The sequence below is a fragment of the Aedes aegypti genome, chromosome 1, assembly GCF_002204515.2.
Source record: "Aedes aegypti strain LVP_AGWG chromosome 1, AaegL5.0 Primary Assembly, whole genome shotgun sequence".
Classification (NCBI taxonomy): Eukaryota; Metazoa; Arthropoda; class Insecta; order Diptera; family Culicidae; genus Aedes; species Aedes aegypti.
Window position 1 is genome coordinate 141,911,577 of NC_035107.1, and position 24,645 is coordinate 141,936,221.

At 39.4% G+C, this 24,645-nt stretch overlaps 1 protein-coding gene across 1 annotated transcript in view; it reads left to right on the forward strand.

Annotated features, from left to right (window-relative positions):
- Positions 1 to 24,645, forward strand: part of LOC5572105 (protein timeless homolog) — a 233,217-nt gene that overhangs the window by 178,206 nt on the left and 30,366 nt on the right. The window contains exons 11-12 of the mRNA XM_021849051.1: positions 6,532 to 6,673; positions 19,113 to 19,324. Of these exons, the coding sequence (XP_021704743.1) occupies positions 6,532 to 6,673; positions 19,113 to 19,324 (354 nt within the window). The remainder of the gene's footprint in view (positions 1 to 6,531; positions 6,674 to 19,112; positions 19,325 to 24,645) is intronic.

Sequence of the window (24,645 nt, forward strand, 5' to 3'; positions counted from 1 at the left end):
GTTGCTTCACATAGCACAGCCTAGAGTGCTACTCTAAAATGGTATTAGCCACAGTGCCATCCCTCAGAATTCCACTTCACTGTCGAACTTCGGTTGTACAGCAGATGTCGCCTCGTGAAGAAGCTGGGTCGCACAGGACTGATCAGAGAGTTCCTCCTGAACGAACTCTGACTCCTCCGTCACCTCCTCAGATGGCTGACTGTGCAATCTTAGAAAAGTCTGCGGTAGTCTCTGTATCGGAAGGCTTATTTTCATAATTTATACAAGATTGTCCAGAGAGCTAATCCAGAGTGGACTTTGGATTCGTCATGATTGCAGTCGTCACAGTCCTATCGACTGAGTTGTGTGACTGCTCTTCTCTTGAGTGTGCGGACTGCTCATTGGTAGCGAGTCCCAATTGGTCGGCACATGTCACTCTATCGATCGATGAATCCACACCTGGCTGATCGGACGCATCATCTCGAGTCGACTCCTGACGGTGTTCCGGGCAATCACTTTGCTGATGTTTCCTGATTGCTGGTATGCCTGACACAGTAAGTTTTGGTGACTTCACACTGGGCGAATAGGAGAGTTATTGCTACTCTTGAACCTTTTTCGGTTGGACATCGGTCGGGATGCGATCGAGTGAGTCAGCACTGCACGATTCGGAGACCTCTCCTTCTTTGGTGGGTTTTGCCAATCTACCAATCCAAAACGCCCTTGGTACTTGGTATATTTCGTTAGGATGGGACTTGGCTGCACGAGCTGGTGTCGCTGCTTTACTCGGCACATCCGCGCAAGACGGGTTGGAGCACTCTGTCTGAACAGTGTCCGACTGGCAACAATTCCGGATCCTATCCGAAAATCGATCTTCGCTTGCTGTAGACTCGACGAACGTGCTCACGCTAGACGGCTTGGCGAGTTGCTGCGGATTACATCTCGGGTTTTGCAGCAATGTATGGCGTCTTTACTCTTGATGTGGCAGAGAGCTCTCTCTGAGTCGACTTAGACAGCAGTCTAACTCGCGATTCTGCTGGTGGCTTACGAGAGATTACAGTGCGGTAAGGTTGCTTCCTCCTGGACATATGAGTGTTATTGGACTCCGATTGACCGTTGCCTATTTTGGAAGCCTTCCAAAACTAGACGTTCACCCTCACCTACTGTTAACTTACTAGCCAGGCTCGCGGTTAGCTTCTCGATCCTCTGCAGAGCTTTGGTATGAAGCTGGTCGAACCTTAGATGCTGCTCATCACGCTCTTCGAACCTCGTCGTTAGAATCCGTTTCAAAATCTCCTAATGAAGGTTGGTATACCGTCGTTGGGGGTGACAATGGGTCAAAAAGGGATATGTGCGATTTATTTTTTGAATAACTATCGCAATTTAACTCCAATTAAGTTCAAATTTTGTGTGTATGTACTTTGATGGTACATTAACAACTGTTCAAAAAAATTAAAGACAAATATTTATTCACAGCGGCACCACAAGTGAATGAAAAATGACCCAATCTCACCCCATAGAGGGGGGACATTGGGTCACTGTAATTAAAATAACTTGTTTTTGAGAATATGATTTCAAAACCATTCACAACTGAAAAATATTGATAAAAAACGATGCAAACAAGACGAAAAGATATCTAAGATGTTTTACAAGTATGATAAACCCACTTAAAAGAAAGATTATACAGAAAATTGAAGAGCTATGAGAAAAAATATGTAAACCCAACATTTATCGTCAAGTTCACATAAATTTTTTTGGTTTTTCCCTCAAATTGTCTTCAAAGTCTCATCCCCATTGCTATAAAGCCCATTCAGTTTCCCCAAAGGTGTACTGAAACAGTGATTATTTTAAACCTTCGCAAATAGTTAAATTTCAGTGCGACATTCCACGATCAATTAATTTCTGGCAGAAGTTGACGTCATAATCCCAGTATTTCAGCGATCCAACTCATTTGTACTTCCGTGAGATGTTTCTGTAATATGAAAACACTGATAAATAATCAAATTTAGAAAAAAACACCCTTTTGATAAAAATTTACGATGTTGCTGCGCACGAAACACAGTTGCTGGTTTGAGAAGTTGTCAAAATGCGTTATATTGTTATTCAATGCACGGAATATTCAAGTAGACTTGTTTGATGTTTCAGAGATGCTGTATATAGAAAGAATAAACACATCATAATGAAAAAAGAGAACACCCGGCACTGTGAAATGTCAAAAAAGTGGACTTTGAATTTCATTTACTATCGTTCTTGCTTGACTCAATCTCACCCCCATTTTCAATGTTTTAGACATCGTACCGAAAAAAATGATTTTTTTGTGGGAAAATCAAACAGATTCCGGAAAATACCTGTGATGTGTAATGAAAAGACTTTCAACATTCTACTAATACAACGATAGCGGCTAGAGTACATGCGTGATACTTTGTACAGGAGAAATTTAATGTTGTAAATTTTATCTAGTTTCAACATGCAAGTTTATTGATGTAGTAAGCAAAAACCACTATTTCTAAAAATGTATATTGTTATGAATTATGTGTAATAATATGTTCCCTAACATATGAATTATTAATTTTAGTAATATCAGCGTTATTAGCTGAAATATTTCACAAAACATATTTTTCCGTTTTGACCCAATCTCACCCCATAGACCCATTGTCACCCCCATCGACGGTATTCTCGATAGTACATATCCAGCTTCTTCTCATAGGCCCGTAGCTAAGATGATCTTGCCTTAGATAGGTCGCCTTCGCCGCCTCCATGTTAACGTAAGTGACCTTTCGGGTGACTTGGTCACGTAGATGGATGAGTTTCTGTATCTCATCTATGTGGAATTCACAGATCTCGGCGAGTAGTAGCTCATAGGGTCGATCGACAGGGATTCCTCAAACTAGGCGGCTCGTTGACTAGCCGGGCTTTCTCGAATGGTCCACCTCGTTGATCAGCGGGAAATTCTCGACTGGTCGCCTCGATGACCAGGGTAAATGGATCCTGCTTCTACTGTACGTCTCGTTGACCACTAGAATGCTTCGATGGTACCGAGTCTCTCGTTGATCGGTATGAACATCTTACGGTCTGTCGTGCAGAGATTCCACACTCTCTGGTGTTCTTGCCGGCGGAAATCATCAGGAAGGAATCCCTGTTAATCGCCTCGATGACCAGGGTAGATTATCAGTGAGACCGATCGACTCCTTGATTGGCTGGAATTTCTCAAATGGTCGCCTCGTTGACCTGCGAGAACGCTTCGATATTTAACCGGTACTGTAAGCCGGTTCCACTCAACAGGTACGGTATCCGGTTCGAACGGACCAAATGTTGAGGCGCCGTAGTATCTCAAACGGGATTTTTCTTTCTCACAGGAAACAAAACACGGGTGGATTACTAATCCATTAAACACTACTTTATTTACACTTCACTTTAAGATCTTTCGCCAGCTCAGTACACTTTTCACTTCACTTCACACACAACTTGACCGTTTGCCGGGTCAGAAAATATTGTTCGTCGAAGCAACACTTCCACTCGCCTTATGCCCGAGGGAAACTAGAACATTGATGATGAGAAACGAGGGAAACTAGAACGGTGATGATGATGATAACGTTGAGCTCCCTCGACGGTGCTTGCCTGCGCGCGCGTCACTCATGAGTGATTGTTTACATTCGGTGGTGGCAAATCGTGCTCAGACATATCGGGTGGCCACTGTGATTAGAGATGGGCAAAACAGTTCTTTTCAATGAACAGTTCCCGTTCGTTCCGTTCTCGAAAGTGAACTAGTTCTTTTGAACCGTTCATTCGTTCTTAAAAAAAATCTTTTATTTTCGCCTTTAAAATAATGTATTTATTACGACTCATGAAAGATTTTTTTAGTTATCGCTGGAATTTTCTGCTAAATTATGATTCTATTATCGATTAGAAAACTTTGACTAGCGAAAATTGAACAGAATGCATTTATTTTGAAACTAGTATGAAGTAGTATAAATAAGCTTAATACTTGCGTTTTCCTTTGCGCGCCAAGCCTTGTCCGTCCGTGTTTAGCCTTAGCCAGCTAATTTGAACAAATATTGAATGAATCAAATGATTAAAGCGAAGCGACGAGGAATCATCATTTACACAAACACATTTCATTCGTTGCTCATTCGGCGCACCGAATCATAATCACCGTCTTATGGACATAGGATGGGCAGGGCATGCCAAGAGCGGACCCAAGTAACCACAAGCATTATAACATTACACGTATTGTACTGCATATCAACACCATTGCTTTTATTCAACAATTTTCAAGAGCTGTCAAGCAATAAAGCATTAACCCTACGTTACAAATGTATCAATCCACTAAAATCACTATATAAATTGTACTGCTGCATTAATATTACTTTATAAGTTGCTTCATTGCTTTATCGTCCTTTTTGCATTAATTTAACTGTAAAAGTGCCCTTTTCCACTTTTAAACTACTTTAATGGTAGGCATTTATATTTTTATATGCAATTATATAATGCTCCATGGTTACTTGGGGAGTGTAGCGTTCATCATTCGCTTCGTTTTTCTATGCCGTTTTTTTGACGAAGACAATGGAAGAATGCATACCGAACGGTTCCCTTTTCACGTTCGTTCATTCGCAGTTCGCGTTCAGTAAACCTTTCTTGCTGAACTACCATTCTCAAAAAAAGAACTATGACTCATTCATTCACCGCAAAGAACTAGTTCTTTTGAACCGTTCGCGAACGGTTCGCCCATCTCTAACGGTGATTAATTGAAGAACTCTACAGGAGCGGTCGATTCTGGCGCGAACACGTCTTAACACACGTCTTTGGTGGTCACGATGTTGTAATTCTTACAATCCTTGTGCAAAAGCCTTGCTTGTCGTGCATTTCAACGTGGTGCTCATGACAATGTTTAATCGTGCAAAAGCCAAAAAACATTATTATCTAGGGGGTGTGATCAGTAATCACACAGAGAACTATAAATATATTATCTCAAAAATTTGGTTCAAATCCATGAAGACCAAATCCACAAAGTGCGGACACTTCGCTTGGATCAACCCCCACAATGAACGTTCTTCCAAAGTTTCAACATTTTGTGAAACAATGTATCTTTCATTATGCCTTTGTATTTTGTCAAGTGGTTGCAGTAAGCGTCAGTGAGAAAAATGTGCCCCGACTTGAGGCAATGATTGTGATGTACGCTCAGTATGTTTCCGAGAAGGGCTCTTCAGCAAATGAGTGGATGTTGTTGCTAGCGCTCAGCCCGGCATATTTCCGAGTAAAGGACACAATGCTCACATATTTCACGCGGTTAGTGTTTTTGAAACGTACTTTCCCCCACCCACAGAGGGCTGTTCCTGAAATGATGATGGGATGGATGGCACATTGTATACGAAGTGAAGGAACCGTGACGGCGCCGACATTGACGGCGTCGTTTTACGAATTCCGGAGCGCGATGGCAGTGACACATGTGGTGCGATACAAATATATCTTTCCTTCACCTCGCCTCGGCGAACCTTCGCTCGCTAAAACGAAATGTGTGGGTGGCGAACTGGCGTCGTAATCGTGCCTCGGTGATCCTGTGTTTACTTTAAATTAGACTCACTTACGACGCGACATTTATGAGATTATTCAAATTCAAATTTGTGCAACGTGTGTGTCGTATGCGATGGTATTGGCGAACAATGGCCAACAAAGGGCGCGATTCTACACCCAGCAGGCACGAAAACGGAGACCATCCATATTGTCGCTACTGTCCTGGAAGAATTGGGGATTCCGGGTGCATAAAACAATTTCATCAAGTAGGATATACGAAATTGCTTGATTTGCTTACTTTATCCCTCGCTTCCCCTAAAAATCCATCTGATAAATGGAAAGCGGCAGATTGGTGGTGGGTTGGTGCTTTAGCAGGCAGAGTCACTTTAGCCAGCCCGACCGGAGCAGAATTTGCAAGAATGTTCCGCGTAAAATTAATTGGATTTTATTTTGCAATTAATCTCTTATGTTCACAGTTGTGTAACACCTCGCGTAAAGTTATGAGCGCCTTGTTATGGTACGCCGTGTCGTGATTTATGATTTGGGAAATTAGTCTCTCCGCCGTGTGACGAAACAGGGGATGTTCTTGTTACCTCAGCATCATCTTCCGATATTACCCACCAGTTGTTGCCTTATGATTACCGTGCCAGGTGCGCTACACGAGAAGAACGGAGCGCTTGTTTAGAGCTCTACTAATGTCAGGTGGCAGGGTTATTGTTGCAAGTTTGTGAGAGCATTTTACACAGGAGATTATCCTTCGTGAATGCTGTTCAATTATTGCTTAATGGCTTATTTGGCTATGGCATCCATTTATTAGCACAAATCTCTGGGTAATAAAAGTTAATATAGGTTTGAAGAATTGAAGGTAAATTTTCACTATATTTACAGTTTAATGAATATAGGTAAGATATCCGATAGATTGAAATTTCACGACCAATTGTTTAAAATACACTGAAAATCGTATTGTCACTATTACTCAGCCACCCTATGAATGTTTGAAATTGCACGAATTATAAATAAAAATAAACGTTTTGTCTATTACAGATTGCTGAATCCGAAAGTTGTACACGCCTGCATTCTGGTTCTATCCGATTGGGAAGAGATCTCCGTGGAATCCCTCAAAGCTACCGTTACCATTCTGCATCGCATTGCAGTTGGATCCAAAATGCCAGCTTTGCTGTTTCAAGTGAGTATAGAAGTTTATATTCGATACACATTATTCAACCAGACGATGGCCATGTTATATGCAGGAATGAAAGTGAGTCTGTAGAGACTTTAATGCAAGTTTCTAAAAGATCTCATTATCAATGGAATTTCTCTAAAATCTATTGTCTGAAGCCAAATGGTCTCTAAAGCCAATTTCATTTTTAATTTCTTGATAAAACAAATATATCTAGAATATGTTTTTACACGAATTTTACGCACTAAACAGCGTTTTTATGATTGTTATATTATTTTTTTGTATTTAACGTAGGGTGTATTCTCTTTTCTCACAATGAACAAATAGTTCTATTACTATGCTAGACAACGGAATAAGTTATTGCTTGAGTTCTGTCAATTTCAAAAGTCTGCTGAATGATTGGTGGCAATACGTCCAGATCAGGGAGTGAAATTTATAGCAGGCAAATGTGGGTACGGTTAGCATCTTCGCCAGAAATGGTGCAGAATCTTCCAATCTTAATCTATCACATTTAATTTATTCGTTCTTAGCAATCACTAGAACCAGAGACGGACATGATAACGTTTATCTACGCTTCCGTTCTTCCATCATTATATGACGCCTCCCCTTACGTCTGATACATAGGCAATCTGCTAACCAAAAATCGAGCATCTCTGCCATAAAATTACCTTACTCCCGCAGATGCAGTGGTATATACAGTAGGGTGCCAATGGAATGTATGGGAAAAATGTTGCCATCGAATTTCAAAAAAAGGTAGGGCTCAAAAGTTTTGTCTCCTCGAAAAAAGTCCCCATGCAAAATTTGAGCTCAATCGGACTTCATTAAGTGGACCCCCAAAGCGGTCAAAGTTTGGCTTTTTTGACCCATGAAAAATCTCCAAAGGGGGGGGTACATGAAATTTCCGAAATCAAAATTTTTTTTTTGATGCCAGATGTCTTAGAAATGCATGAAACGTCGAGATCTGGTGTTATTTGGAAAAAAAATTTTTTGAAAAAATCGACCTTTTTGGACTTGGAAATAAACGATTTGAATTCAATTGCTAAGAAATTCAAGGCAATAGTATTGAAACATATCCTATATGATTGTTGGCCACTGAAAGCATATGATATGTGATATTTCATTAGGGTGGTTCATTTACTTTCCATTAGGGTGGTCCTTTTTGTTAAAAAATAAAAAATAAATAAAAAATAGAATTTTAATTGAATATTGAAGACAATAGTATTGGAACATCTTCCACATTATCGTCAGCCATTTTCTACATTTAATATGTGGTATTTTATTAGGGTGGTTCACTTATTTTCCATTACGGTGGGCCTTTCTGTCGAAAAATCATAATTTGAATGGGATATTAAAAACAATAGTATTTTATCACCTCTTTCATCATCGTAGGCCATTTCCTTCATTAGATTCGTGATATTTCATTGGGAAGGCTCACTTATATTCAATTACGGTGATTCTTTAAAAAAAATTGAGTATTTGAATGGAATAGTAAATACAAGAGTAATTAAACATCTCCTATGTCATCGTAGGCCACTGTTAATGTATAATATGTGATATTTCATTGGGGCTATTGTCCTCAGTTTTGCATAAGGGTGATCATTTAATTTGTAAAATATTCTCAGTCTACAGTGGGCCAGTTATAAACGCAACATCTTTTCCTTCCATTTCTCCTCATTGATATGCATTCTGACGTACGCAGGCGCCATTGTTGCCTAAAAATAGAAGATCACCTGCACTTACACACTGAGCATGACTGTTAGTCATCTGGTTAATTCCTTGTGTAAATGCAGCTCATCTGGCGATAATGGAGTAGCACCCACGCACAGTGGGACGAAATCAAAAAAAGTGGGACATGTGTGTTTGTGCTGAAACTATTGGTTTTAGCGTTTCGACATGTTCTACAAAGTTCCATCATTTGTTGAGTACTTAATTTGGACACTGAAAAAAATTTCACTTAAAGTGATATACACTGAGAAAAAACATTAACTCTTCTAATTATTGTCAAAATTGAAAACTGTCTAAGGAAGTATTGTAGGCGACATCATTTCATGAAAGTTTGTCGAAGACGGAAAAGTTCTATCTCATACACTGACGGAGTTAGGGGGTAAAAATGATGGGTACCCCCCCAAACTCATATTTTCTCCACAACTTCTAAATTTGAATTTCTACATTTTTACAATGTTCTACAATGTTTAAGGTGCTGTAAAAATACACATTTTTGCCAAAGACACTGAAGTGCTAGCTTTTCATGTTGAAGATTTACGAACGATTTTCTGTTTTTTTCACATAAAATTTTAGTGTGCAGGCCTAGGGCTGAAAATCTCCTTAATAAAGCTACAGTGATACCACCATGAGTCGATGTTCCATGGCTCGATATCGACTCATGGAACCATACTAAAAACACAATTCCATGGTTACTATGATGGTCCCTAGAAACAGCTTTCCAAAGGATTGCTGTTCCATGACTCGATATTTCCATGAGTCGATGGTCCCTTCAATATCGACTCATGGAGTTTTCACTGTATAATAATAATTAAGTGTGCATATCTTGTAAAGTTGCAAGTAGTAGCAGCTAATGTTAGCATCATGCTGTTCCTCAACCTATACCCTTTTAATATATGTGCAAATAATTGCGGGGTCAAGCTGGGCTCATCGCAGTTTGTTTAATTGAAAATTGTATTTGCTTTAATCTATATAAATAAAAATGGAGTGATGTTTGTATGTCACGAAATGGCTTGAGAACGGGACAACCGATTTTCACAATTCTTTCACTCTTGTTTTCTTGAAGGGTTCCGACGTGTTCGTGCGACGAAAAAGTTTAGAGAAGTTTTCGGGAAATTTGGTAAAACGGGAGAGTACTAATATGCCATTTTGTATGGGAGGTATCATTGACATCTTCCAACAGCCTACTTGATGGCAAGACGAAGTTTGCCGGGACCACTAGTTAAATATATATATTTTTGTAGTTTCTATTTATGTGGTAAAGTTTTTAAGTTTTGTTTTCATTTTGCTATGGAATTTTTAATGTTTGCCCATTTTAAACGATGATTAAATGTTATTTTTTTTACAATTTTTGCTTAATTTAAACAGAAAAAAAATGGAGTGATGTTTGTATGTCACGAAATGGCTTGAGAACGGGACAACCGATTTTCACAATTCTTTCACTCTTGTTTTCTTGAAGGGTTCCGACGTGTTCGTGCGACGAAAAAGTTTAGAGAAGTTTTCGGGAAATTTGGTAAAACGGGAGAGTACTAATATGCCATTTTGTATGGGAGGTATCATTGACATCTTCCAACAGCCTACTTGATGGCAAGACGAAGTTTGCCGGGACCACTAGTTAAATATATATATTTTTGTAGTTTCTATTTATGTGGTAAAGTTTTTAAGTTTTGTTTTCATTTTGCTATGGAATTTTTAATGTTTGCCCATTTTAAACGATGATTAAATGTTATTTTTTTTTACAATTTTTGCAAAATTTAAACAGTTATATTTTTTTAAGTGATATTTATTTTTCCGTGTATCTGACAACATTTTTATAAGTGTATCAAAGTGCTAGATACCGCTTTTAGATTATAATCAACTGTTCAACTGATTCAACTGTACATTTTGATGGTATATACTACAATCTTAGTTATAAAAATAATTGAATTGCAGTCCTGAGAACATTAAAAACATAGAAAGATACAAATTTGTTTTGAAACTATCAATGACATCGCTTAGACATCTATTCTAGCGCTGTATATCTGTATATGTATTGATTTCCTAGCTTTGCAAAATTAGAAAAAGTGACAGACGGTATCTAGTATAGGGACAAAGTTGAGTATTTGAGGATTAATAATACTGTTTTTAACTATTAATAAGCCTGATAGCATTCGATACACATGAAAAAATCCAGTAATTTTCACGGAAACAACAACTTTTCCTCTATAGCCATGTCAAATTGAAACTTGAACAGTAAACATTATAAATTTGCCGTTCGTAAAATGGGCCAAGAGTTAAATATCATAATAAAACATAAAAAAATAACAGATAGAAAAAAAAAACAATAATCAAAATATAGAAAACATACATTTATTCATAGGAGATACAATTTTCACATAAACAAACTGCGATGAGCCCCGCTTGACCCCGCAATTATTTGTACATATATTAAAAGGGTATAGGTTGAGGAACAGCATGATGATAAAATTAGCTGCTACTACTTGCAACTTTACAAGATATGCACACTTAAATTTGATGTGAAAAAATCAGAAAATCGTTCGTAAATCTTCAAAATGAAAAGCTAGAAGTTATGGAGAAAATATGAGTTTTAGGGGGGTACCCATCATTTTTACCCCCTAACTCCGTCAGTGTATGAGATAGAACTTTTCCGTCTTCGACAAACTTTCATGAAATGATGTCGCCTACAATACTTCCTTAGACAGTTTTCAATTTTGACAATAATTAGAAAAGTTAATGTTTTTCTCAGTGTATATCACTTTAAGTGAAATTTTTTTCAGTGTCTAACTTAAGTTCTCAACAAATGATGGAACTTTGTAGAACATGTCGAATCGCTAAAACAAATAGTTTCAGCACAAACACACATGTCCCTCTTTTTTTGATTTCGTTCCACTGTGCCACGGGTGGCCGATCAAGCTTAAGCTCAAGCTATAGATTTAGCCTTCAAGCAAGATGATTTCATTTAACTGCGTTTGCAACTACATAGCGACAAAATCGTGGCCCCAAAATCTCGGTTAATATTCGAGTTCATGCTTCGTCACATAAAGTTTGGACATACTTGCTGAGAGCATAATAACATTGATTTAAGCGAGCTCACACTTTGGTGCTATACTGCATACTCCTCTTATTGATCTCTTTAATGAAGCGATACGAATGATTTGGGGAATATGGCCAATTTTAGCTCAATCTAATTTTACAGAGATACACCCCAATCTCTTTTTACGACTGTTATCGGAGGGTCGTAAAGATAATCGCTCCAAGAAAAAATCAGGATTAAAATTATGTTTTTCAAAAATGCAACGTCTAGATGTGGCAACATTGAACCGAGATGTAAAGTTGAAGCATTGATTGAGAACTATCCACTGCAGCACTGCTCGATTGTTATCAGAAGAGCCAATTATATGGGGGTGTTATATGCAGATACCAATATTTTTTTTTTTTTTGGCTGGCAGCAAGAATTAAGAAAAGGTCAAGAGCATAAAACATGAGCGGAATAGAAAAATAGAATGGTTAGCGGCATAGGAATACTCTTCAACTGTAATCTAGGTTTTCATTCTTCTTCTTTCTGGCGTTACGTCCCAACTGGGACAGAGCCTGCTTCTCAGATTAGGGTTCTTATGAGCACTTCCACAGTTATTAATTGAGAGCTTTCTTTGCCGATTGACCATTTTTGCATATGTATATCGTGTGGCAGGTACGAAGATACTCTATGCCCTGGGAATCGAGAAAATTTCCTTTACCAAAAGATCCTCGACCAGCGGGATTCGAACCCACGACCCTCAGCATGGTCATGCTGAATAGCTGCGCGTTTACCGCTACGGCTATCTGGGCCCCCTAGGTTTTCATGAAGGGTTCAAAATTTTGTCGTAGCTGGCAACACTGCTTAAGTTAAATTCAGCCACCAGACAGTGCTACCCAAGTAATGTGGCAAAGTTGTTCAGTAGCTCAAGGGCTGTCATAATTCTAGCAAGAGGCAATACCGCTCCAGGACATAACTGCGCCAACGTTAGCAATGGCCATATACAGCGAATGGATTTCTGGATAGGGCACATTTCATTCAAAAAAAATCGAGATTTTTCCACCAGACGGCGCTAGTGAGCTTGAAACTTTTATCTTGCGGATATCTAAGGATCCTGACCACTTAGACGCCTTCAGAAAAATTGTTTAGTCAAGCCAAGAGGTTCGAGATTTTTTCAACAGGTTGCGCAAGTGAGCATAAAACTTTTGTTTTGCAAATCCTTTCCAAACGTTATCTTATCATTTGGCAAACTTATCCAGTAAGTCAAGGGTTATCATTGTTCGAGCCATGTAATTCAAATTTTTACCCCCAGACGGCACTAGTGAGTATGATTTTTTGCCAAGAATCTCGAACCCCTCGGCAAGAATAAACAATTTTTCTAAAGGCGCCATCATTTTCTCGACATCAGCTACGACCATTACTTGACGAATCCTACTACGATCGACCTCAGATCTTGCTGAGCGACTGTTCCAGAGTACAGTGCAACATTCGACAACACACCCGTAGAAGTTTTACAGGAGGCATCGAAGACCACTCTCACTTTCGTCGTGGTACTTGACTCCTTAATAACAGGATGGTGGAGCAAAAAACACCGCTTTTTTGCCTTTTCCTCGCCTTCGTCCACCATTCGCACACGCTTAAAAAAGAGTTATGGAAAGCGTGAACTGTCAAAGATACACCGTGAACGTTCTCGGAACTAGGCAACGCGTTCACAGAAACATGATCTAGTTCACGGTATATTTTTGCTTGTTGACGCTACAGAGCGTTGTCCTTCGATTCACCGAGTCCTGCCAAAACTTCGTTGATCTTGGGAAGAGAAACCGTGTATCGTCCATCCGAGTCTCGCTTCACTATGCGCTCATACTGCTCCTCGCAGCGCGCTTCTTCTGGAGAGTATTTGCTGACGGCTCCCACTTCGTCGCAGGACCAAATTTTAGTTTCCTCCCATACTGCAGTAAAATGCAAACTTGGTATCCTATTTACTCAATGCCTGCTTTTGTCGAATGTTACAAATATACAGTTATGGGCAGTATAGATGACACTCAACAATAACTAAGACATAAATTCGATCGATTGCTTCAGTTTTCGGATTGCATCTTTGTCGGCTTCCATGTTCGTCGTGCATAGTCGAAGAATTCCCGGAACATTATGTCCATCGGCCAGGTACCAGTTTGAAGCGCTTTCCGTTTGTGCTTTTTATCCATTATTACCTTATACGAAGCATACTGAGCATAGCCTCCAGTATTCCATTTTGAGACCAGTCTAACGATACTAATTTTCTCAGTTTCCTCGTTGATTCCAAGCGATTCTTCAATCATGTTCGAAATTTCTTGCTGAGCGACGCTGGTATCAATATTCGAAAGAAAAATGCGAAAATGTGTTTCTATTATCAAACAAAACGCTATTTATGTCCGTAGATGAATATGATATAGCTGAAAAAGCATCAGTCCTAGTACCGCGGTTGAGTTCTGATATCGGAGTAGAATATTGCGTTGGATGAACCGGGGGACGTTGAATCGAGCCGAAGGTTTCTTCTCGAGGTCCTTGCGAGACGTCAGTAACATGATTAGGAGTCAACGTAGCTAGAACTTCCGTAATACTAGTAAGCTTTTCCTTAATAGCGTGTATTTCCGTTTCAATATTTGCCGGGGCGTTTTGTTGCAGTTGACGAAAGACTTGTCCATTGAAAACTTCTAAAACGAGAAAACTTCTGCTGATCAATTGTGGTCATGAGCAAAGCAGGTAATCCATTGCGACAGAGTGATTGAGCATGCAAAAGAGACTCTCGACTGGAAATCGACATCTTCTGAAAGTCTGGACACGTGTGAAGTCCATGAATCTCCGTACACGAGGGACACTTAGCGTTGTTCGTATGTACGGCGTTATTGCTGACCTTTGCTGAAATTGGCTTCCGTTTCGGCTGCAGGACTGATTCTACATCCGTATGATGAACCGAATTGAATTGGATTCGAATTGTAGATTCGGATTTAGAATCAAAAGCTAGTTCGTTGTGAGGGATTCTAAGTTGAAATAGGATGTACCTATAGGAGGCAGTAGAATATGTAAGTTCACAACAAAAAAGACGAGAGCTTTATGGGGCGGTTCGTCCAGTGAACGTAGGGCCGTAGTTGGATTGGTCGCTGTTCAAACAGACTGGACTACATGATTTTTGGAAAAACATCGAGTCACTTTAACGTATGAATGCAATGTTAGACTGATGCAAATTTTGAAGTTTATGCTCCCCTATGCTTAAACGATGTCAATTATGATGAAAATAATCCTCCCAAAATTTGAAGTGATTCGGAAGAAATTTGGTTGTGCACACGCTATTTGAAGTTTATATGGAAATTACTATGGAAATGGCAAACCTTGTGTGTTCAGTCCTCTAACTGCTCGTCATATTCAACTATGGAAAAGTGAACGTACTCATCTCATGTGAAAACTTCCCAGCTACAGCTTTGCCGAAGACCACATTTTGATGGGACTTGAGGATAATTTGTTATTACAGTTAACTCTCCCTTACTCGATATTCCGTATCTCGATATCGAGTTAGAGAACCATAGTAAAAGTTGGTTTTCATGGCTAACTCGATGGTCCCTTGGAACGCAGTTGCACTGCTTTTGTGTTCTGTAACTCGATACCTCCCTAACTCGATAGTCCCTTCAATATCGAGTAAGGGAGAGATGACTGTATTGATCACAAAGTCTTAATCATGCTGAGATGATCATATAATTACTTTCAGAACAACACTGCTTTTTGCTGTAGAACATAGTAGCCTGGGATACTTTGATCTATTCTACCCGCCAGGAGCACCACGGTTGCCTGCCGAGCAGTTGGTTAAGCATGCAAAATGCAAACCCAGTTTATGATTACGAATAGCAATTTATCCTAAAGTCCTATCAATATGCGGTCTTCAGCAAAGTTGTAGCTGAAAGGATTCCACATGAGCAGAGGTTATTCACTTTTCCATAAAATATTATGTCGAAGAGATAGAGGGCTGAACACAAAAGATTCGCGTTTTCCATAGTAATCTTCATATAAACTTCAAACGGCGTTTACACAGTCACATTTCTTCCGAATCACTTCAAACTTTGGGAGGATGCAATTTACCATAATTTAAATCGTTTAAGCATAGGGGAGCTAAAATTTCAAAATTTGCATCACTCTAATGCAAAGTGGATTCTCTTGAAATATGATTGTGTTCCTTAAGGTAAAGATTAATCGAAGCCAAACCTAAAATTTTCAAGAGCACAAATCTGAAGAACCTGCTGAAAATTGCTGAAAACGATTGATCACTTGCTGATGTTGACCAATCGATCAAATTCCCAGCAAACGGATGTCCGGTTCTCCAGATGTGTGCTCTTGAAAATTCGTGTTTTGGTTTCGATTCATCTTCACCTTTAAAAAATCTATCTCAAACGGCATTTTTCGTAATTGCAAAAACACATTTTTTAGCGCCTATGGCGTGCCGAGTCGGCTGCAGAGAGTTAGCCATTTCGCGGCTGCTCCGTTACAACAATGCTTAAGGCGGTTATTACTAGTGTAATATGCACTGAATCCTTCCCAAAAGGTGTTCAGGGAGAAAAGAGTCTAATGCCAAGGATAATGGCCTATTTCTATAATTTGTCTTTGTTAAATTATAACGCTTCAGAACTATATGTACTCTTCATGGGGTGGTAACATAACCCAATAGCTATGAGGAATTAAAGACGGTAATAATTATATGTGAATCCGATCCTGAATAAGCTGTTCCAAAAAATATGTTCATCACAATTCCATGATCGTCCGGAAAGGGTCATTAAAGCTTTTCTCAGCCCCATGAGTGCAGACTGGTTAAACGAAATTTCTATATAAATCGATGTGACAGGATCTATCAATTTCATGCATTTTATTCCGGCTTTTGCCAGATAATTAATGTATGTATATTGATTTACCCACATGTGTATTACGAATTTGGATAATCCGCCAATCAACCGTAATGAAGTCGGTCAAAAATTAGGTTAATGGCACAATGTAATAATTAATCATTTTCCACTCGGTTTCGCTCTCAGTCCCTCCCCGGAACGAGGAATGTAGATATTCAATTTAATCGCTCCCGTTCTTGGTAGACATGATAGCACAGTAAACAACACTGCTGGTACCCGGAGTCGAAGGTTAATTAATATTAATGGCTGTTTTACGGCGATATCCAGTGGGTCCGAACCAATAAATATGCAAACGAGTCTTCTGAAAAATGTCGATAGATTGGCAGAGTGATCCGAAACTACTGTGGTTGAATTATTTTTGCGAACCACCGCGAGCAGTCCTTCCAGTAGACAGGACGAACCATTTTTGCTCTGAAATTGAATTCGACCTGGCGTCGATGACGGCGGAGAAAGATATTGAGGCAACCCTTTGAAAACATCAAAACAACTTCATCCTAATTACCCGCCGTCTTTGGCAGTGACGCGTTGATTAATTAATGGGTAGCGTAAATTGTATCACCCCTCCATTCGTGTTTTATGATTAATTTAAAATGCACTCTATTGTACAGTGCTGTTCGGAATAATAGCAGCACATGTCAATTTGCATACATAATGGTTAACTCTTACTTGCTATTCCTTTGCTCCCTAATAAGCAACTGTGTTGCTTGTACACCAGATTTTTTAATTTAGTCAAGCACTCGACACTGAAGAAGTCGCAGACGAAATAGGCTGCCACTTCTCCAGTGTCGAGTGCTTGACTAAATTTAAAAAGTGTGAGAATAATGTTATTTTTATTTCGCTGGCTGCATTTGTAGCTCCGTGGAGAAAATTTCTGCTTTTAAGAGGAAAAAAACTAGAGCAAGAAAACTGATTAGTGCTGCTATAATTTCGAACAGTACTGTACTCGCTTAAAACCTCTCAAAATCCGTTTTCAGGACGAAACCAACAGGCGCTTTCGAAAGACGTTTCGCAGAGGAAACAATGTTTCAATTGCCTCGAAAATGATGACGATGATCGCCGATGATGATGATGATGATGATGATGGTTTGGTGGTGAAAATCCAGACCCGAAGGGGGCGATAAATGGTTGTTGTATAGGAAAAGCGTTCCCCCACTTAATCCGTTTTTTATGCGGGAATTTTTCCTCATTTGCGAGAGGCTTCGGATATAATCTGTAAGATGAACAAGGGTGGCAAGGACAGGAGCGACGGGAGTTGGATGGCGTCTATTAGGCAAACAAAACTCTCCTCGGTCTGGCCACGAAAGTCAACACAAACAGGGAAAGTGTAATTGAGTGTGCCAAGTTTGCAATCAAGGGATTTAAATACAACCCTTCTTCTTTCTGCTGCGAGTGGGCGTGGGTGGTAACGTTTATGGCAACGACTCTCAAGACACCAGACATTACGGTTTCATTGTAAAACGAATGGAGGCGGACAATAAAAGTCAGCTCAGAGAAATGAAACGCTATTTCAGCGCTGAATTCATTAGAAGTACACTCGGGTGCTGTTGTAGCGGGAAGATTTTAGGAAATCAAATACAGTACAGCGAATTGCTTCACTTTTGGGGAGAATGATGTACCATTAACAGCAAAAGCATTTTGTTTCTTTCTTCGAAATCGTTCATACAAATGCTGTTGATTTTTTGGTTATTTTGACCTTAAAAATCTTTATGATTATTTTCTTTCACAATTTAAGCGATATAAATCAGATGACGTAGTGTCATGATTATTGTTTCTGCTTCTGAAGCAAGAGATCTTTTTCTTCTTGGCATTAACGTCCCCACTGGGGCAGAGCCTGCTTCTCAGCATAGTGTTCTTATGAACACTTCCACAGTTATTAACTGAGAGCTTTCTTTGCCAAATTTACCATTTTCGCATACGTATATCGTGTGGCAGGTACTCTGATACTTTATGCCCTGGGAAGCCAAGGAAATTTCCATTACGAAAAGATCCTGAACCGACTGGGAATCGAACCCAGACACCTTCAGCATGGCTTTGCTTTGTAGCCGCGGATTTCAACCACTCGGCTAAGAAAGGTCCCTAAGTTTCTCTCCTGGTTTAGTACTAACTTATTACATAAAATATCCATCTAATGTTGAAACATTGGAACAAATGTAGAATAATATTAAATTTCAGACATCAAACGTTGCAATCTTTTTTTGCCATAACAAATGCATTATATATTCAGGTTAAGTTACTTAATAGAAAACTTTTTTTTTTCTCTTATAAACAGATGAAATCAACTCACCTGTAAAGTTTCTGAACTGTTACGGCAAATGAAATGTAATATTTTGTTAATAAAATGTTAATAAAAGCTTAATTTATTTTTACCAAATTAGGATGATAGTGTTGCCTAACACAGAACAACTAGATATAAGTGATGAATGTAATGTTTGAAATGATACTCATAAAGGAATTAAAAAAACTGATAAGATGCTTAGTTTCACAATTTCTATCAGCGGTAATAATTTGTGTATGCACAGCACTAGAGTACGATGCGCAATGAGAAAACAATTTTTATTTTCTAGTTATCACCCCTAACAATAGTCATAATGAGATGTATTCTAATTTTTCAATGTATTCATGTGCTGAGATTGGCGTATCTTCGCCCCTAGGGACTCATCGTCGCACTCATCTTTATATTCATCGTCAGTAATCACATCAATTTAACCTTTTACTGGCGTTTCATTCTGCTGTCATTCACTCGCGATTTCATCCTTTCTTCTCCCCCTCCCTCTCTTTCTAGGCGTCGCTGTTCCGGATCTTCCAACGTGTATTCCACGCCCCCAAGGATGCTCATCACGAGGAGCTTCGCCGACTCGGTGTTTATATCGTTCGACAGTTTACCGCACTGGCACCGAATAATCCGAAAATCTACGCTGAACTGCTGTTCTACAAATCGATTAAGGAAGCGAACGGAATCGAAATGGGATACGAGGATATCTACGGGAACAACGTGTAAGTTGCGTCGACGAGAAAGGTCGCCTTCAGCTTAGAACTGAAACTTTCCTATAACGTGCTTCCGCTCCGTCGTCGCACACTGGGGGAGATTTCTCAAACTGTTTGAAATTCCATATTGATAACTATTTATGTTTAGTGCTTGGGGTTGATTCACAAATTTCCTAATGATGAAAACGAAAATTTTTGATATTCATCAACCTCCTCATAACATTTTTCGCATGACTAATCTACAAATTTAATACTATCTGTAACAATTAAGAACACCCAACCACCCTCAACAACGTTTTAGAATTTGTGAATGGGTTCTTGGTTCTAAAATTAGTACTTGTTTAATTATAACTCGAGTTCATAACCTAAAATTCAGACGAGTTTGTTACCTAAAATTTAAACACACTCCCCCATTGTGCGCCGTCGATGTTTGTGTAATTATATGTACACTCCCGTGCAAACGTTTGAGGTTGCCCCCTTAAAAACACACAAAAGAGTTTTGTCTTCATATCTGTGATTACACTTCTAATTGAAACTCTCTATGGCTCATTCGAATGGCAATGAGTTAGTCTAACCTCGCAGGTATTTAAAAAATGAAATTTCCTTACTAAATTTTTACTTAAAAGTTGTAACATTAATCAAAAACTACAGTGAAAAACCATGGCATACATTCTCAGCATATGATCGAACAATGAACAATCGAACAATGATTATATGTTGTAAATTTCAGTTTATTTTCATGCACATATTTGGAGTATCAAAATAAACTGAAATGTCAACGACAAATCGCTTATTTTTCAATCGAATACACTATAAAATTACACGATCATGTAACATTCAAGCATCTTTAGTTGAAGAACAATCGTGATGCTGTAACAATGAATGAATTTGGTATACTTTTATTATCTTCTTCTGACTACGCTATATTAAAATTTAAATATTTTTATCTGTGAAGTTTTAAGTTAATTAGGGTAAAAACACCGGTTTCGGCCAGTCTAGGAGAAAATGTCAATAAAAATTAAATGGGAAGCCGTATTTTTACTACAAATATGTCAAATGCAAGCTTTCAATCCATATTATGTGTGTAAAATATCAAAACTGGGCTAAAACCATTTTTTCGCTTTGAAAATCCCGTTGGTCAATATAGGCCAACGGAACCAGTTTCGGCCAGAGATTTAACTTCGGTTCCTAAATTGGCCAATCGCATTGATTTCTCATAAGAGTGGCCAAATTATGAGTGTCCTGGCCAAATTAGGTGTATGGGAGTTAAAATTATAAGGATAATCAATTGTTTTTCTTATGTTTTGAATCAATTTGGACGGGTAAATGAATGTAGCTCTATCATATGAATGTGATCTACTGAACATAAAAGGTTTCATTCTGATTGGTTATGTAAAACGATGTTTAATCCCCTATGGCTACAACTGGCCAAAACCGGTGCTTCTACCCTAATCCAATATTCTTTGCAGAGCACTTTCAAAAATTTGGCGAAACAATCTATATTTTTTTATATCAATAAAATAGCCATTCTAGTCATCGTGCAAAAGTTTGAGGCCACCTGCGATGCATTAAAAAATGCATGAAGGTAAATAAGGGAGCGCATAGCCAGGATTTTGGTCATGGGGGGATGGCGAGTGACCTTAATAATGCATTAAACAATTCCACGCAAAACGATCATTGTACGCTATATCTGCACTCTTTTTGCATAAAACCTCAAACTATCCTCCTTTTTCATTCACAATGTCTCAGTTCAAAACATATCTTGCTTAAATTTGTTTTCTGAGTAACAGTTCCATGATTGATTTGGACAATTCCAGATTGTAAAAGTGTTCGAAAATAGTTCAGTAGAGATCCTAATACTCAGAAAATGTCTCTGGAATCCATTGGAGATTTCTCCAGGATTTCTTTTAAATTTTTCCTCGGTTGTGCTGCAAAACTTCCACCGTAAACTATTCCAAAGATTTATCACGTTATTTTTCTAACAGTTCAACCACAGAATATTCAATTTCTCAGCAGATTCTTTAGATTACTTCGTTTAAATCCCTTCGGGAATTATACTATTTATTTTAAATCCCTTCGGGAATTATATATTTATTTTACGAATCAATTCAATACTATTTCAAGGCTTCCTTCAAATCTTCATTTGTTTTCGTTCCTTAGGATATCGTCAAAAAATCCCTTTAGACATTATTCCTTATATATTTCTGGGGTCTGCCATACATGTTGCAGAATTCTAATAAGTATTCTGCCGGGATCGACGGAAATTATCCATAAAATAAATGTAAGAATGTCTCCTAAGTTCTTTCTGGGATATTTTTGGGAAAAACATGTAAAAAATCATCATTTTTTCAGAAATTTATTCTGGCATGCTATTTAGGATTCTTTCAGAATTAACACCAACAACACTTACTCAAACGACGAAGATGATTATGAGTTTATCTGAGGGTTCCTTAGAACACTTCTAACAGTTGTTTTCTCAGGAGCTTTCTTAGCATTCTTTTGAGGCTTTAATTGAAAGATTTTCTTGGGGGCCTTCCTTAGCCGAGTGGTTAGAGTTCGCGGCTACAATGCAAAGCCATGCTGAAGATGGCTGGGTTCGATTCCCTGTCGGTCCAGAATTTTTTCGTTATGGAAATTTTCTTGACTTCCCTGGCAAACGAAAATGGCAACTTTGGCAAAGAATGCTCTCAGTTAATAACTGTGGAAGTGCTCCTAAGAACACTAAGCTGAGAAACAGGCTCCGCCCCAGTGAGAACGTTGATGGCAAGAATAGGAAGAAGAAGAAGATTAAAAGATCTCTCCAAAATGTTATAAGAAAATTTCATATTGTTATGTTTCTTTGAGATTTTTTTTTAATAAATCAGATTTTTTTTTTCAGGAAGTCTGCTAAGAATTTCACTTGCAGAAATTCATAGATTCCCAATTTAGTTTGGATTCTGTCTATTGATTTTCAGTTGTATTCTTTTAGATATTAATATAAAAATTATAATTGTTGTCATAAAATTCGAATGAAAAAGTAAAAATATCTCTGAATTATGTTCTAATCTATCTTTGGGAGAATTCCTGTTTCCATATTTGTAGGAATTTAAAGCAGCAATATTCTAGCAAAGTTACAGGAATTAAACTTTGGAGGGATCAATGTGAGATGTTCCAGATAAACTTTATGGATTACACTTAAGAAAAAATACTTTTAGTTACAGAAATTGATGAGATCCTCATACATATCATCCATTTAACCTCAAGAATCAGAACGAATTTCTTTGTACAAAACTCATTAATCATCGCAGTACTTGGTAGTGACATCATTCGTGTGTATCAACTTAAACAGTCAAGCATTTCGTAATTCCATTTAAAGGAAGGCCAACTTGTAGTTACAAACTAAAAAATGTAAAGAGCATGTTTCGCAGAAAAGTGTTATATACAGTCAGTGACATAAGTTAGTAACAAAATGCTGTTTTTCCATACAAAATGCCCAAGTTTGGGGTGCTGTATTTCAGCGTCTGGTAGTCCAAATTGACTGAAATTTGGATGACGAACTACAAATAACTTGAAGTTTTACCTGTAAGGGAATTATTACATTGCAGTCATTTTACCCAGAGTTTCACGACAAAGGACAAGTAACGGTATATGTACTGGATAATATGCTTTGAGGCTGACAGCGGCGACATTCTACTCCCTTAGTAGGGTCGGGTGACACTGGCCCGAAACGGCGAGTGGGTTAATGGCGCAGGCTGCCCCCGTCCCGTAAAACCGTGGCAGGCCTTAGAGTACGTTCCAAATCCGTCGCCTGGTTGTTCCAACTGGGCGGGAGTAGGCTCAGATGCCATTACCTGACCTGCGCCGATCCGGCTCTGAACATAGTACCCCATAAAGGACTATGTCAACCCTAGCATGGCCTCCCTGCTTGCATAGATAACCATGGGATTATATAGGCGACTATTCCAGCGGAGATGGATAGCGGCTCTTAGGGGGACCCATAAGAGATGATCAACCAAAGCAAACAAGTAGCGGAATGTAAAGGAGAGGCTTCTGGACCTATCAGTAACCGGCTAAGGTTCCCGCCAAGGAAGGAGGCGACCAACTTTATTGAAAACAGTGTGGGCAAAAGCCTAGATACTGTGACGACGGCAGGCACTGGCCGCTCTAGTGCAACATGTGTGGTGACCGATGGCCCGGGACTAATCGAGGCCATGGATCGCAATAGGGAGTACCTCCCTAAAATGCAGGTAGCTGCTGAGCAACTTGATGTCATCATCGAATATGTTAAAAGCAAAACAAATATCAGCAAAGACTTGCAAACAAGTCTACTGAAATTGCGACAATCAGTCCTAGCTGCAAAGCAGGACTACGAGAAAGCCAAGGAACAACTGGGCAAGGTAGAAGGCCAAAAAGACACTAGGTCGTGTCAGACCGAAGTGTTTTCCTTCACAGGCAACGCGAATATATCTGATGATATTATTCGATACGCGATGCGGAAGAGGGAAGCTTCCGGTGATGAATACGTGGCGAAAAGACGTATGGTTGCTAAGGGAAAAGTGACCTACGCGGCCGTCCTCCAAAGCGGAAAAGCTGGCACGAGCCAAGCCCCGCGATCAAGAGGACATGGCAACAAAGGAGAGGCCAACACCAATCCTAAGGCCAAGAAAGCCAAGAAAAAGGAGCCACGGGTTAACCGGAACCAGGCAGTGCATCCACAGGAACCACGGGCGCAAGGCAACAGCAACCCGTGGATACGAGTTGGAAATAAGAAAAAACAGAGGAAACCGAAAACGGAGCCCAAGGAGAGCGCTAAACCGAAAACAGCGAAACGTAGGAATTTAGGCGAAGCCCTCGTTATCAAAACGGAGGAAGCAAAATACGCCGAGGTTCTGAAGGCGATGCGAAGCACAGAGAAGCTATCGCCATTGGGCGCAGACGTGCGAAGCATAAGGCGAACTAGGATTGGTGAAATGATCCTAGTCTTAAAGAAGGACGCCAAGGAAAAGGGTGCAGTCTATAAGCAACTGGCACAAGAAGTACTTGGTGACGAGGTTGATGTAAGATCCCTTACTGCTGAAGCGACTCTCCAGTGTAAAAATCTGGATGAGGTCACCGATGCAGCGGAGGTCTCGGCTGCCCTCAAAGAGCAGTGTGACATCGACGTAGCCAGTAAGGCCATCCACCTTAGAAAGAGCCCGCAGGGCACCCAGGTGGCGGTGATCAGGCTGCCGGTCGCAGAGGCCAACGAAGCGAAGAACTTGGGCATACTCAAGGTAGGCTGGTCGGTTTGCCGGCTGAGCATACAACAGCCTCCTGAAGTTTGCTTCAAGTGTTTCGGGAAGGGCCATAAG